This window comes from Chrysochloris asiatica, unplaced genomic scaffold (assembly GCF_000296735.1).
Source record: "Chrysochloris asiatica unplaced genomic scaffold, ChrAsi1.0 scaffold00298, whole genome shotgun sequence".
Lineage (NCBI taxonomy): Eukaryota > Metazoa > Chordata > Mammalia > Afrosoricida > Chrysochloridae > Chrysochloris > Chrysochloris asiatica.
In genome coordinates, this window is record NW_006408816.1 from 1,016,403 (window position 1) to 1,032,524 (window position 16,122).

The window sequence follows — 16,122 nt, forward strand, 5'->3', positions numbered from 1 at the left end:
TCTGCCACTGTCTGTCTCCTCACTGGTTCATTTAATCCATTGACATTCAAAGTAATTATCTATAGGTATGAATTAATTGCTGCCACTATGTTAATTTTTTGGTAGTGCTGTTAGTTACTTTGTTCTTCATGCTGTTTGTATTTTTTGTGCTATTTCTTCTTGGTTTCTTCTTATTTTTCATGTTTGCTTATTCTGCTTTGAAGTTCATTTTCATGGTAACTTGTGAATTATTAACTTTGGGGTTACCTTATAGTCTATTAACTTTTCCCTCCATTTGAGACAGTCTATTGTATCCTGTAATGTACCGGACCTCCTCACCACCTGGATCTCTGTTCCTACATTTTCCCCTTCTTTGACATTGTTATTAATTTGATCTTCAATTATCCTACCAGCTCCTTTGAATTCATTGTTGTAATTTTGTTCTATTCTGTACTCTGCTATCCATAGTCTGAGTTTCAAATGGTGTTACCACTCCTGTCAGTCTCTGGTTGTAGTCTCTTCTTGTTGGTTTTCAGTCCAAAGAATTCCCTTTAGGATGTTTTGAAGTGCTAGATTGGCTTTAACAAAATCTTTTAGATTCTGTTTATCCTGGAATGTTTTGATTGCATCATCATATTTGATTGACAGTTTTGTTGGATAGACAATTCTTGGTTGGCAGTTTTTTTGTTTTTTTTTTTTTTTTTAGGATTTTGTATATGTCTCCCCATTGCCTTCTTACCCACATGGTTTCTCCTGAATTATTTGATTTGGTTGCCTTTGTAAGTAACATTTCTGTTTTCCTTGGCTGCTTTTGTTTTTGTTTTTAATCAATTGACACTTTACTGAATTCAAAGCAAGATGAAGTATCTTTGCCAAAGCAGGAACCCAGGGGAGGGGTAGACCGTACACCTTTCCTTGAAGGAGAAGACATGAACCCCTGTAGGCCCATCTTGTTGTGGGACGTTTAGCCCATGTTCTGTCTGTTGCCATAATTCTTAGTATGGGTGTCCTTCCAGACATCCCACTCCCAGGCTCCATGCAGTATTTTCTCATCATCATCTTCCTCCTTTTGTTCCTGGTCTTCCTGTTGCTAAGCCATTTTGAACACCGATGCTGTCTTGGCTAGTCGCTGATCAGGTAATGCTCCATGTTTCCGATGCTGTTTACACCAGTCATTCCCTGTCAGAATTGCCAGGCTTGGATCACCAGCTCCAAATACCTTAGCTTGGGCCATGTCTCTAGTGAGAATGAAGAGTTTCATTGGCGGCCTGTCCTGATGAGATGTGTGTGAAGTTGATACCTCTTTTGAGGAATTGTTTTCTCTCAGAATCTGTCTCTTGATCAATGCTGTCAATTTCTTCCAGACTGATACCAATCCACCTTCGAAAGTGAAGGAGGTAATATTCACGAACACACTCATCATCCACTTGACCACTTTCCACAGCAGACTTCAATGCAGAAAATCTGTGATCCATCTCCTTCTTCTTTTATCTCTCTATTTTAGCCTGTCTTTGAGATGCTATAACGACAAGGCTAGAATAGGCCATGGAGGAGCTACCAGTGTTATTTTCAGCAGAGTTGTTCTTGGGTTTTCATAGCTCAAAGTCTGCCTCATGATAGTAATGGCACTGAGTTTAGCAATTTTTAAAGTGTTCTTGAGCGCACTTCAAATGAACTAGACGCTTGCTGGAGTTGACTTGTTTCTTGGCAAGGTTTCCTTGAAATGCTGACACCAACATACACTTAAGATTGGCGGAAGCAATCTCTTCTAAATCTTCATTTTGGCTCCACAAGTCGAGCTGCAACAACATTTTCGCAACCTTCTCAACGAAGTCCACTCCCTTGAACACCTTTTCCTGGTCTATCCAGGAACCAGTGTATTCAGTGGCTACTTCCACTTCATCTAGAAACTGCTTGCAGGTTTCAAACAGCTCAGGGAGCCTTGGCAGCAACAATTTGTCTTCTGCGGCTGCCATCTTGGGGATGGGGGGCTGGCAGCTTTTAGGATTCTCTCCTTGTCTTTGATTTTAGAGAGCTTGATTATTATATGTCTTGGTGATTTTCTTTTGGGGTCTATCCTTCCTGGGGTGTGTTTCGCTTCTTGAGTGTTTATCTTCTCATCTTTCAAGATGTTAGGGGAATTTTCTTCCAGAAGCTCTTCAACTATCTCTTCTGTGGACTTCTCTGATTCTTCCTGTTCTGGAATGCCAATAATTCTTAAAGGTGTTCCTTTTCATGTTATGCAGCAAGAATCTTAGACTCTCTTCAGATTTTTTAATCCTTTTTTCCGCTTGTTTTTCTACCTTAGCAGTATTGAGAAATCTATCTTCCAGCTCGCTGTTCCTGGCTTCCATCTCTTCAGTTCTGTTCCTTTCCCCTTTCAGTGTATTGTCCAATTCTGATTTCTTATTATTAATTATCTGGACCTCTTTTTGCAGGTTTTGAATAGTTTCCAATGCTGTATCAATTGTGTTTGATTGCTCTTGTAGTACTTTCCAGTCCTTGTTTTCCTCCACCCCTTTTTGGAGCATTTGCATTTGTTTCCATATCATTCTTTTGAATTCCTTCTCAGGTAAATCCAAAACCTGCTCCTCGTCTTCTACAAAGCCTTTGTCTCCTGCTCATTTGCCTCAGTTACTCTTCATTTTTTGGGACATGTTTTGATATCTTTTGTTGGTAATTTCTAGTAGTTATGTGGGTTTTTAATGCTTAAATGGATGTTTGTTGCTGTGTTATTGAGTTTACTGTGTGCCTCCTGCTGGATATAATCAGGAGTTAGGCTTCCCTTTTTGCATGTAATGCTTAGCAGCTGTTACTGGTTTTTGTCTCAATGGTGGATTATTATGGGGTATGCTTGTAGTTTGGCTATATGGCAATGATTACTGACTCTTCATGGATAATGTAGGGAGAAAAATCTCCCACGATCAGGAAAAATATGTGATCAAATGGCCCCAAAGCAGAAGCAATATAAAAGCAGAGACAAAAACCACCACTTTGAAACAAAAATAAAATGTGGCTGACTGGCCAGTCGCCTTGCTACACAGGCAGTGAATGTGCACTGTAGAAGCCTCCAGTAGTGGGTTGGGGTGTCCACTTGCACAGACCCCTACCCTAGTTACTACCGTAGAGGTACACAGATAAACACTGAGAAGTTAATGGGAGAAAGTTTGTCTACTATATTTGTTTCTAAAAGTCAGGTATCTGCGTATGCACAGCCTAATTTTTTGAAATAGCTGCTTCTTTTTATGTTTGGATTTTACAGATTTTTCTTATGATTTGTCTGTCAGGGCAAACCTGCTTTTTTTTTTTTCCTTACTTGATAGGCAGGAGTAAAGGGTCCCACACAAGTTAACTTTAGGAACCCACAGGCAGAAGTCAAAAGCAGCAGCCAAAGAATTTGTCCTTGGACTGATGGGGCTCTTTCTCTCTGTGCTGTGGGAAAACTGTGGTCTCAACACTGGACTGTTTTGGGGGTGTGCGCTCACCCACCTGAAGGCATCTGGGCTGGGCAAATATGGCGCAGCATGGAAGAAGAGGAAAAAATTTGTAAAATCTCTCCACACTTCCTTTTGCAAATGTCACTGTACTGCTTTTAGAGCTGGTTTCCTGTGCACATCTGGCTGTAGCCCTGCCCTCTGACATCTGCCCAGGTGGGATGGCCACAGAGGGCGTCCTGTGTCTTGACTGATTCCTAAATAGCAATATTTTCCTTTATACTGTGATTTTCCTACTTGTGGTTACAAGAAACTGATGCCCTGAACATTATGGTAGATACAGAACTCTGGTGCTGTTTGTAAGAGCAGCTGCTCTGGGTTTTCAGCCCTTCCCCTGTCCTACCTGACTCTACTCTGCTGCCACCAAAACCTGAAGTTTCCTTCTACTAGGTTTTTAAAAACACCCAGGGGACTAAGTGACTTATTTTAAAAGCATTGGAAGTTATTTTGTTGTGAAAATAAATAAAACATTAGGCAAATATTTGAATCCTGCCTGGTATAGTACTTTAGAATAACTGAAATATTGGTACTCCAAACTAACCAACCTCTCTCAATAGTACACACAATAACAATAACAAGAGGCAGATATCCTTACAAAATGTAGGTCTATTAAATGAATTATATTATTTATAATTATACTCACTGACCAAGAACATTAGGCTGTATTTTATTTCATCATAAAGTTCATTACCAAATATGAGACAATCAATATATTTTTGTGAAATTTGGGGAATATTTTTAAATATTTGAATTATTTGTGGCAAATTTTCCTTAATAAATCCTCATTTCTTGGTTACAGGTTGAGTATTTCTGACTTCTAAATCAATTGTTGTTGTTAAGCACCATTAAGTCAGTTGTAACTCATAGCAATCCTATATAGGGTTTCCCGGGAGCAATTAGTGGGGTTTTATTGCTGACCCTGTAATTAGACTTCTGATTATTTTGATTGTTATAAATCCTTAAATGTATATCCAATGATGTATTCAGTTTCTATATCAGACACCTGTGATTTAAAATTTTTACTGACTTTAAATTATTGGAAAACCAGTTGCATTTTATTACTGTTCTCTGTTTATTAATTAGTAACTTTGAGCTTTAAAAAAAAGTGGGAGTTAGCTCATTGGGTGTGTGGATGGCACAGTATTAGTATTTAACATGAATGTTAATTAGTTTCAGATATAAAGTTAATACCTTAATAGTTGCTTTTTATACCTGTTCACTTATATATACTGCTCCTTGAAGTGTATATTTTTTGGAATTACCTTCTAATAGTTAGCTCCTACACAATTGTATGGAACTAGGTTGCCCTTTGGTTTGTAAAGATAGGCATTAAAAACCTTATGCCAATGGAATAAACTTAAAATCCTGCCTTGTCTCTTGGAGTACAACAAAGTAAAACCCTGATCTTAAATTCTGCTTTATATTTTTTATGGGACTCTAATCAACTGAATATATCAACTGTGTTATAGTCTGTCTGATGACATTTTGAGGTAAAAAAAAAAAGTAAATTGCCTTTTTTATTATACCCTTTGCCAGACATTTTCATAGTTTGACTCAAGGCAAACCAGTCACTTGAGATGATTCAGTTCATTTATTATTACAGAACACATTGAACGATATTTCTAATTCAGTTATATTTTGTAACATAGTTTTATTTCCTCTTTCTTTCAACTCCCGAAATAAGGAAAAAATTAGAAAATATTGGTATTGAATTTTTAAATTATTATGGTAGAAATAGTTATAGATATCTTTCAGAAATCTATATTTTCACTGATGACATTTTCCTTAAGTCTGCTTTTGTGTTCTATTTAAAGGTCCTATCTCAGATTCAGTGTACTTGTTCATTCATATTTGAGATTAGTGTTTTCATTTTTCCAGTGGTTGTAGGATAGCATGCAGAGCAGAATAAATCTGCCAAAGGTCCTCAGGTATTTAGATTTTAAATTTATGCTTAAGATTCTTCCTTTTGATTTGGAGATCTGAATGCCTCTGAAATAAAATTACTAAGTAAAGAATTTTTTGTTTTGTTTTGTCATCCATTTAGTAACCCATACTAATATTTTATAGTTATTCAATAAAAGTTAACTTTTGTGCAGAAAAGTGTTAACATAGATTCCTGAAACTACTGTCCTTAGAAAGACTTACCTGACCGTTGTCTTGGTCTTCAGAGAGGGCTGCTGCCAATCCAGAACTGATAAGAGTGGCTCACTGTATCTAAATTCTTTGCATAAACAATGTGGTTTATGTTGAATGCCTGCTTTATTTCTGGGTACCTCCCTTGCCTCTACCCTGCTCTCTCTCTCTCTCCTTCCCTTCCCACTGCTTTCCTTTCTCCCTTCCCATCCTTTCTTTTTCTGTTTTGTTTTGCTGTAATAAATCATTGTTGTTGTGGGCTTTTAAGTTGACTCTGTCTCATAGTGACCCTGATTTCCAAGAGTGGCTGGTGGGTTTGAACTGCAAACCTTGCCAAGGATAATAGTCCAGTGCTAAGCCTATAGCACCATGAGTCATGAAAGCTGGTTTTTAGCCTGAGGCCCGATGAGATCCTTGACTTCTGGTATGGTACTTTAGGATAAGCACAGGATTGCAAGGTCAGTTTGGGCCACAATGTCAGTGGTTCAAACTCACCAGTAGCTGCTCAGAAACCCTATTCTAGGTCTCTATGAATTAGAACCAACTCTATGCCACTTAACAATAACAACAATCTTAGATAAATATATTTATGTAATCATTAAATATTTACAGTAATTTAGTGTTTACATATTATAAGAAGATTTGTTGTTGTTGTTATGTGCCATGGAGTCGGTTCCGATTCATAGCGACCCAGTACATGGTTTCCAAGGCTGTAAATCTTTACAGGAGCAGAAAGCCTCATCTTTCTCCCGTAGAACAGCTGGTAGTTTCGAACTGTTGACCTTGTGGCTCGCAGTCCGATTCGTAACCACTACCCTATAAGAAGCTAGGGGCAAAAAAAATCTTTAAAGTGCTTTATTTCAAATAGTTTGTTGTTGTTAAGTGCTGTTGAGTTGGCCCTGACTCATAGTGACCCTGTATAGGGTTTCCAAGGAGCAACTTATGGATTTGAACTGCCTACCTTGTTCACAGTCCAGTAGTGATCCTACAGTGCCACACCAAGAGACACATAGTTTGGAGTAGTAGAGTATGTATTGCCAAATGGCCAATTACAAATGTTTATGTCTTCTTTAAAACATTGCTTTTGAAGAAATACTGATAGGATAGTATATAAATTTATGCCTGTCTTTCTGAGATACACATTGTTGTTGTTGTTATTAAATGCCATCGAGACGGTTCCGACTCATAGTGACCCTGTACAGGGTTTCCGAGGTTGTAAATCTTTACGGGAGCAGAAAGCCTCTTCTTTCTCCGGCGGAAATACCCATACCTTGTTTAAAAATATAGAAACTAACATTACTATACAAACTTGGGTAATTTATCTTGATAAGTGTAAAATAGATTGTATTTATTTATTTATTTTTGTTGAACAGGACTCTTTTGCTTAAATGATTGTGTCTTAATAAAATCATAAGCAAAATCTACCATCTTCATTATTTAGGCCCAACAGTGTAGAACCACTTGGCTCTCTTTCACATCTGTTGGATTGCTTGAATCTATACGGGTTTTGTTTTTTGTTATTTTGTAAACTTTCAGTAAATTTTAAAAATCTACCGTGACCTGCTTAAAGCAGTTTAGATTACTATTCTTGAATTGATTGTGATGACTTAATCCCTATTTATATCAGATTGCGCTTAAATATTTGGAGACTTAACAAAACGTAAATTTCAAATGGGTTAAAGATTTGTGTATACTATTACAGCTTTGTCATTAAACTAAATGAGGAATTAAAGTCTTAAAACCATTGTTTTAATAAGATAAACAACTCAACCATAACTGTATGACTAAAGAAAATGCTAATTGATGATGCCCTCTTTTCAGTTGTCCAAATTAGACTTATTTTGTGTTTCTTTGTTTTTAATTGAGTTGTACCATTCTTTGTTTTCGTTCTGTTTTTATGGATATGGGGTTGTTTAGCTTGCAGAACTTTCTACTTTAGTAATCACATGTGTTTTTAATACACATATTTTGGTTTTTGCTTCTACAAAACAATAGTCTAGTAATGTGATGGCTGTTCTTGTTGTTGTTGAGTTGCTGTCGAGTCGTTTCCGACCCATAGCGACCCTGTATAGGGTTTCCGAGGAGCAGCTGGTGAGCTTGAACTGCCAACCTTGCAGTTCAAATGGCTTCACAGTCTGGTGCATTAACCCACAGCACCACACCAGGACTCCAGTGTGATGGTACTTGTCATGAAATTGATTTTATCTCTCTTTTCTTGACTTTTTATTGTAAGTTGAATATTGTTTTAAGTTGTAGTATGTTGACTTGAGGTACATGTTTTTCTACTAGCAGTGAATATGCATTTTTTAAAAGGACACGAAGTCATATAGCTATATTTGAAAAATATATGAAAAATTTTGATGGAAATGCAGAAATTGGTAACATATTTTACTGAACAATGCTATATAATAATAACTATTCTGGTTGCCTCGGATACCACATTGAATGAGATGTAGTCCCTGTCCTTGGGGCCAAACTTTCATATTGCTTTCCACTTCTTAATTTTCCACAGATATTTAGTAATTCTTGTGGCAGAAGATAATCTAATGAATTTGACTCTTAAATTGAGTTACATCAAATTCTGTATTTCTTAGTAATTTTTCTGATTTTTCAGTGATATATTTCTTTGAACTTCATGATTCTTAACATCAGATCACTTTATAATTTTAATTGCTAAGAGAAACTTCAGAAAGTTCCTAGAAAATGTAATGATATGAAAATGAAATTTGTAAACCAAGTATCTGAAGCCCTTTTACATTCTTTTAGCAAATATATGATGATTTTAAAAAAATCCACTATCTACATTTTACTTAAATATATTTTTCTTAACATTTTAGTTGGGAAGTTTTAAGATTTCTCCTGTCAAATATAAGATGGTGGCTGGAAGAATATGGTTTTGATGGATTTCGCTTTGATGGTGTTACCTCCATGCTCTATCACCACCATGGAATGGGTATGTAATATGATGTACTGATTTTTGTTTTCTTATTGAACATTTACAAACAGACTGGAATTGAGTTAAAACAGCTACAATGACCATTATTGTTGGCTTTATTTTTATTAGTTCCATGTGAATGTCTTTTCTGTAGGCATTTTTGTCCCTGTTTGGTAAGATACGAGATAGAGAAAAAAATAAATACAATATAATTAATTGTGTTGAGATATTCCTATTTACAATATGCTCTCCTTATCCTGGTGTGGCATTGTAGGATAAGCACTAGACTACTAAGGCATGGCCGGTGGTTCAAACTTACCAGTCACTCCTTGGAAACCCTAAAAAAAGAGTTATTATGAGTTGGAACAGATTCTATGGTACTTATCAATAACAACAATCCTTAACATCTATTAAAAAAATGTTTTGCTTTTTAATTTTATTGAAACACCCTTGGGATATGTAACTGACAGCATTTGAATTGAAATATAAATACCACAAATATTAAATGAGAAATTTAATGAATGATGAATACCTTTGAATATATATACTTAAGAAAATATATGTTAAATGCATATTTATTCAGTTAAAATTAAATTATCAATTTATAACTTAAAATATTAATCTGAGACTTTTACCTTCAAAGTTGTATCCTGAAGAGTTTTCATAGAATCCTAACTACTCCACCAATAACATGGTGGACAATTTTTTTTTTTTTTTTATGACAAAATATTCCTTAGCAACAACAAATTAAGAAAAGTGAGAACAAATTTAAATTGTAAATCTTGAAAAGTGACTGTCAGGAAAGAAATTGGAAGTAGTTCTACGGTGGTGTTTGAAGCTACTTACTCTTAATCATGGTGCCATGTTCACAAGAAATTCTTAAGAAAGATATCGAATCTATAAAAGGTGACAGGCTTCACTAACACCATCCAGATTAGAAATCAGGCATGGTTCAAGTGAAAGAAGATCCTCTGCTATACTGAAACCCCTGCAATACTCTGTAGGACCATCTCTGTTGAGACCTAGGCGTTTTTCTGGAAACTATGCTGAGCTGGGAAAATGAATTGAATTTCATGGAAAGGGAATATATATTTCATGTGTAGACAGCCAAGGAAATGTTAAAGAAAGAAAAAGAAACAATGAAAGACATAGAAACATTCAGAGGTATATAACAAATATCTTTTTCCTAAAATGAGAATAATTAAATATAAGCTCTGGTGTGGTGCTGTGGGTTAATGAGCTGAACTGCAAAGTCAGTTCGAACTGCAAGGTCGGTGGTTCAAGCTCACCAGTTGCTCACTCCTTGGAAACCCTATACAGGGTCACTATGGATCAGAACTGACTGAATGACCCTCAACAATAATAACGTAATGAGAATATGAGATAAGGGAAAAGAAACTAATTACACATTAAAAGGGCATACAATATACCAGGAATAATTGAAATAAAATAATTAGCATAGAGACTGTTAAATTTATAAAAATCAGATATAAAGAGTATTTATTTTAAAACGTATTACATTGGGCAAATCTACTGTACAAGACGTCTTTAAAATATTCAAGAGCAAAGATGTCAGTTTGAGGACTAAAGTGCACCTGACCTAAGCCATTTTATTTTCAATAATCTCATATATATGCGAAAGTTGGACAGTGAATAAGGAAGAAAGTAAAAGAAAAACAACAACAAAAAAATAGATTTGTGTCGGATGAAGTACAGCCAGAGTGCTCCTTGGAGACCAGAATGGCCAGACATCGTGTCTCACACTTTGGACATATGGTCGGGAGGGATCAGGCACTGGAGAAGTTTGTTATGTTTGATAAAGTGGAGGGTCAGAGAAAAAGAGGAAGACACCCAGCCAGATAGATTCGCAAAGTGGCAGCAGCAATGGGCTCAAACATAGCAATAGTTGTGAGGTTGGCCCAGAACTGGACGGTGTTTCGTTCTGTTGTACATAAAGTCACTATGAGTTGGTACCAACTTGGTGGCACCTAACAACAACAGTCTTAAAACCTGAACTTAGACTATCCCCTGAAGTATTCATAAAACCAAATAATAGTTTATCTTAACTATAAAAAATGTCTGCTGTGAACATAATGCTTTTTAAAGAGCTATGTATATGGGACTAAATTGACAAAAACACTTGGAAGAATAGAAAGGAAATTTAGGAGGCAGTGAGTTTAAGTTAATGGGAAAGAATACCCAGAAAAAAGAGGGTAAGAAGAGTTGTAAACTCAAGGAATGTAATCAGAGTCACTGAAATGTACATGTAGAAAAGTTTGAATTGGTATATGTGTTGCTGTGCATAATCCTAACAACAACAATAAAATAATTTTTTTTTTAGAGAGAAAATTCATTAGAAGGTATCTAATGAAAAAGATTTACTTGTAAAGACAGAAAAAATGACTGGCTTCAGACAATTGCCAGCAGCAATTTCTACCATATTTCAGGAAAACAAGTATGACTGAAGAATTTCATAGTTGATTTATCATTAAGGTATAAACATGAAAGAACTCAGGGAATAAGTCAACCATGATTATAATTGAAGCTATCCCTCAATGATGAAATCCAGCAAAAAATGAGAGACAGGCAAAGAGAAACGGAATTGAGAGAGAAGACTGATGTTGAGCATTCATTTGATTTAATTACAAACATAAGAATAAACAACTAAAATAAGAATAGAAATAAATTATTTAATTCTAACAAGTAAAAAATACTATAATCACCATTGAGTCAATTTTGACTCACAATGACCTTATATACAACAAAACAAAGCATTGTTCACCCTACCTCATTCTCAAAATCGTAGGCATGTTTAAATCCATTGAAGTGGCTACTGTGCCAATCCATGTCACAGAGGGCATCCCTTGATGTGATTGGCTCCCTACTTCACCAAATATTATGTCCTCTACCAGCAACTAACCCTGTTGATAATGTGTCCAAAGCAAAGTTGAACTGTATTCTGCTGGGATTCATAAAGTTTTCATTGGTTAATTTTGGAAGATCGCTAGGCTTTTCTAGTTGGTCTTAGTCTCGAAGCTCTGCTGAAACCTGTTCAGCTGTTTGAATTTGAAACTCTAATGATAAAGCGTCCAGCATCACAGAAATAACTACAATAAAGTAACAGAAGTGTGGTGAAAACAAGAATAATAAGCCAAAAAACAAAAATGATAAGCCCAAACACAAACAAATCCCTTGCCACCCTATATAGGGTTTCCAAGGTTGTAAATCTTTATGGAAGCAGAAAGCCTCATGGTTCTCCAAAGCAGCTGGTGTGCTTGAACTGTGACCTTGAAGTTAAGGATCCAATGCTTATCCTACAGTGCCATCCAAGCTTAGCAGGTGTAAGGACAGGTAAAAGGAATTTGAAGATGTCATACTCTCTTTTTTATCATAGTAAATCCATATTGCATAAAGTGAAAAAATATTTTAAATAATTTAAAGATTATGATTTAATTTTATAATGCTTTTAATTTGCTTTCCATAAATTAAGAGGAATCTAACTTTCCTAGATGGACTCCTGGCATGATGCTGTAAGGTCAGCACTGGACTGCAAACCACAAGGTCGGCAGTACAAATCTACTAGCTGCTTTTCAGAAACCCTATACAGAGTCCCTATGAGTCAGAACTGATTCGATGGCACTTAATGACAAAAACAACAACAAACTTACTTAGTGAAAAAAATGTATCTAGAATTTGAAATGTAGAATCCCCTGTAGTTTCTTTTCACTTTTCTTTTTTCTGTTACTATGAATTTTAATTAAATAATTCAGTTGGGATATATTAAAAATTTCCATCATTAAGAAACACTATTCTCTTAACATTTTTATCTATTCATGTATATGGAGTTCTGGTGTGGCACTGTGGATTAATGCACTGGACTGCAAAGTCGGTTTGAGCCACAAGGTGGGCAGTTCAAGCTCACCAGCTGCTTCTTGGAAACCTTATACAGAGTCGCTGTGAGTTGGAATTGACTCGATGGCACTTCACAACAACAACAAAGTCATGTGTATGGAGTTGTGATATGGTGCTGTGGGTTAATGTGCTGGACTGCAAAGTCAGTTTGGACCACAGTATTGGCAGTTCAAGCTCACCAGCCACTCCTTGGAAACCCTATATAGGATCACTGTAGGTTGGAACCAACTCCACAGCACCTAACAACAACAATTCATGTATATATAGTAATGCTGAAAATTATGTTCAAGGATGAATAACTATTATAAACACAGATTTTTAAAAGGTATAGCACTGGACTACTAACCCTAAGGTCCAACAGTTCAAATCTACAAGCCACTCTCAGATGCCCTTACGTAGGGGTCACTATAAGTAACAACCAATCTGATTGCACACAACAGCAACATAACTAAATGGTGAGGTCTCTGCTGAGATCTGCCTGAGAAGATGTCATTTGAGTGGTAAACTGAAGTAAGAGAGATGTCTTGCAGACAATATCTGAAGAAGAAGTCAGTACAAAAGTCCTGAGATGGAAGTGTTCTTGGAATGTTCAAAGAAAGGCAAAAACACCAATTTCTACCTTAGTGATTATCATAAGAGGAAAAAAAATTGAGAAGCATATACCCAACTCTTACTAGTGATTATAACTTGGAATTAGAATTGTGGGAAGCTGTTAATGTACATTTTTGCAACATATGAATTTTGTATGATATTCTCTACATTTATAATCAGGAAAAAGTTTTGTGGTTTTTGTTTTTTTTTCCAATTTTGTTTTGTTTTGTTTTATTTTGTAAAATAAAAATTGAAATATAGGATTACCTGAGCTCCAAATTTTGACATGGATTGCTATTCTAAGTGAGATACATATTTGATAGTGGTGACATATGGTGTCTAGATTCATTGCACTTTACTATAAAGCAACTGATAGTAGGAAGTAATTGATGTTTGCATTTGTGCAAAGTTAAGACTTGCATATTAACATAATAGATAAATGTTGATTTTTCTGTTCTTCAGGTCAAGGTTTTTCAGGTGATTATCATGCATATTTTGGACTACAAGTAGATGAAGATGCCTTGATTTATCTCATGTTGGCAAATCATTTGGCTCACACATTGTATCCAGATTCTATTACAATAGCTGAGGTAAAGCCATAATAATGTTTTATCCTCCGACCTTTTATATAGACCATCTTGTTATCATTACAATACCTGAATAATTAGTTTGATGTTGTCAATAATTGCAAAACTAGAAATGAGTCCCAATTATTATACAGCTACCATGTACGGTTGGCACATTATTTAGAATCTAGTGTTTTCCCATTAGGAGATAATGTTCACTAATTACTTGTCACCAGTCCATTGTTAAAAGGGAAATGCCAGTGGTAAGAAAGTAAAATACCCTAATCAGTGGACAGGTCCTTCTATCATGAGACCTTTAGCACAGAAAAGAATTGAATATTAATGTGTGTTTGTGCATTTATCTTTTTTTTGGTCCTCTTTTCTGGTCTAATCATTAGAAATGGCATGGATCACTGCCTGAAAGCTTCTACAAAGCCTTTCTTTCTGAAATGATTACATTTCTTGTTTACGTTATTGCTCTCAGATTGCCAAATGTTCACAAGTTATTCATGATTACTAAAAGTTCATGATTAACTGTCCCTTAGCTGCACTGTAATGATGTAATTTGGTGTATGCATAATTGACAATTCCCCTCTTGGTGATAAATGTGATAAATTAAGAAGTTTGTTAAATGCTTATGCTAATTTAGATTTAGTACTAAAATCCCCCTAGTTTTTGCAGTCCTCTAGTTAGGAATTATTATTAAAATTGAATTTAGCAAGTTAAAACTGTTCTATACAAAATATAGTTGTTGGCATATAAGATTAGTGAAACTGGTAGTTTTAGTAAAACCGCTGTTATTGACACACATGTTGGTGTAAAGATCACTGGAATGAAGTGCCAAAGTGATAACTTTCTTCCTGCACCACTTAGTATTTTCATAACATTTTTTACCATGTATCAGTGTTCATATCCAATACTTGTTCATTAAGTGGTATGATTAACTAGTTTATCTGTGAATACTGACAAGTTTTTTCTTCAGGCTTTTTGCCTTTTAAATCTGTTCTGGAAATAAAGACACCCCCCCATCCTCCAAAAAGGATTTTTCAAAATTAATTAAAAGCAACACAGCAACAATAAAACTGTTGATGTCATGTCAATCCCTACTCATATAGTGGCTCTATAGGATAGAGTAAAACTGTCCCATGTTGTTACCAGGGCTGTAATTTTTTCAGAAATAGACAACCACATATTTTTCCTGCAGAACATCTGGTGAGTTTGAGTTGCTGGCTAACAACTGAGCATTTAACCATTAAGCCACCAGGGTTCCTTGGTAACAGAGCAAAACTCATTGACATCCAGTCAGTTTTGACTCAGAAAAGCCCTATAGGACAGAATAGAATTGCACCATTCAATTTCTAAGACTGAAAATCCTTACAGTAGCAGATAGTCTGATTTTTCTGTTGACCTTATGGCTAGCAGCCCAGCACTTAACACACACTACCATCAGGGATCATTGGAAATAGAGCAAGGGGTCCTAAATTGTGGAAATAATTTCTTAAATAGAATTAAAAGCAAAAATTATAATACCATTTTGATCTTCAATTTCATTTCACACTTACTTTCTATGTATACATTATCATTACATGTAAGTATTTCAAATATTTGGTTTTGTACAGTATTGCTTAACATAAATCAGAGCATATTCTGGACATATATTTTTCCTTTTATACATTTTAATTTTATATGTAAAATATTAAAAAGTTAACTATTTTTTCAAGTATATTTATTGTAATTCAAAGCTGAGATATCATATGACAAATTACTACAATTAATTAAGGGCTACAAACAATGAAAATAGGCACTGAAAAAAAGATGCCATTATTTAATGCAAAATACTTAAAATTGTTATATTGATCTCTCCATTCATTTCAAGCAAAATAGTTTTATCATCTAGGGAGCTTTTATTGGATTATTAGTGTTTCTACCAATGAATCTTAAAGACTTTAGCCTACCTTATATTGCTTGGTTTTAGATTTTTTAAAACAAGTGTGTCTTCAAATTATTCTACTTAAATTGAAAACTACTTCAATTTCAAGATTTCACTTTTCTGTCTAGTGGGAGTCTCTTCAAAAGTGGAATTGATACTCATGATTTTTTTTTTTTTAGGAGAAGGACATGCAACAAATAATAAGTAATGCCATTCCATATAAGGTTCTATAGTATACATTTGAATTTATTTGTAAATTATTTATTTTTGATTTATAAAATTGAAATTTTTGGTTCTAGAATATTTTTAGCATGCTACATTCAAAAGAAATTGCCATGATTGAGAGACTTCCCCTTAGAGTACTCATAAGTATTCTTTTTTTTTTTTTTTGTAAATATTCTTTAAGTGATAAACAATTCACATTACTCTAAATAAATTGGAAGCACATTGTTGTTGTTGTTGTTAGGTCCCATCAAGTTAGTACCGAATCATAATGACCTTATGCACAGCAGAACGAAACACTGCCTGATCCTGGGCTAACCTCACTACTATTGCAACGCTTGAGTCCATCGATGCTGCCAC

At 35.2% G+C, this 16,122-nt stretch overlaps 1 protein-coding gene and 1 pseudogene across 1 annotated transcript in view; one reads left to right on the forward strand and one right to left on the reverse strand.

The window, feature by feature from the left end:
- Nucleotides 1-16,122, forward strand: part of LOC102817604 (1,4-alpha-glucan-branching enzyme-like) — a 477,609-nt gene that overhangs the window by 328,271 nt on the left and 133,216 nt on the right. Inside the window, exons 8-9 of the mRNA XM_006874745.1 lie at nucleotides 8,444-8,559; nucleotides 13,507-13,634. Of these exons, the coding sequence (XP_006874807.1) occupies nucleotides 8,444-8,559; nucleotides 13,507-13,634 (244 nt within the window). The remainder of the gene's footprint in view (nucleotides 1-8,443; nucleotides 8,560-13,506; nucleotides 13,635-16,122) is intronic.
- Nucleotides 944-1,955, reverse strand: LOC102817226 (annotated as a pseudogene).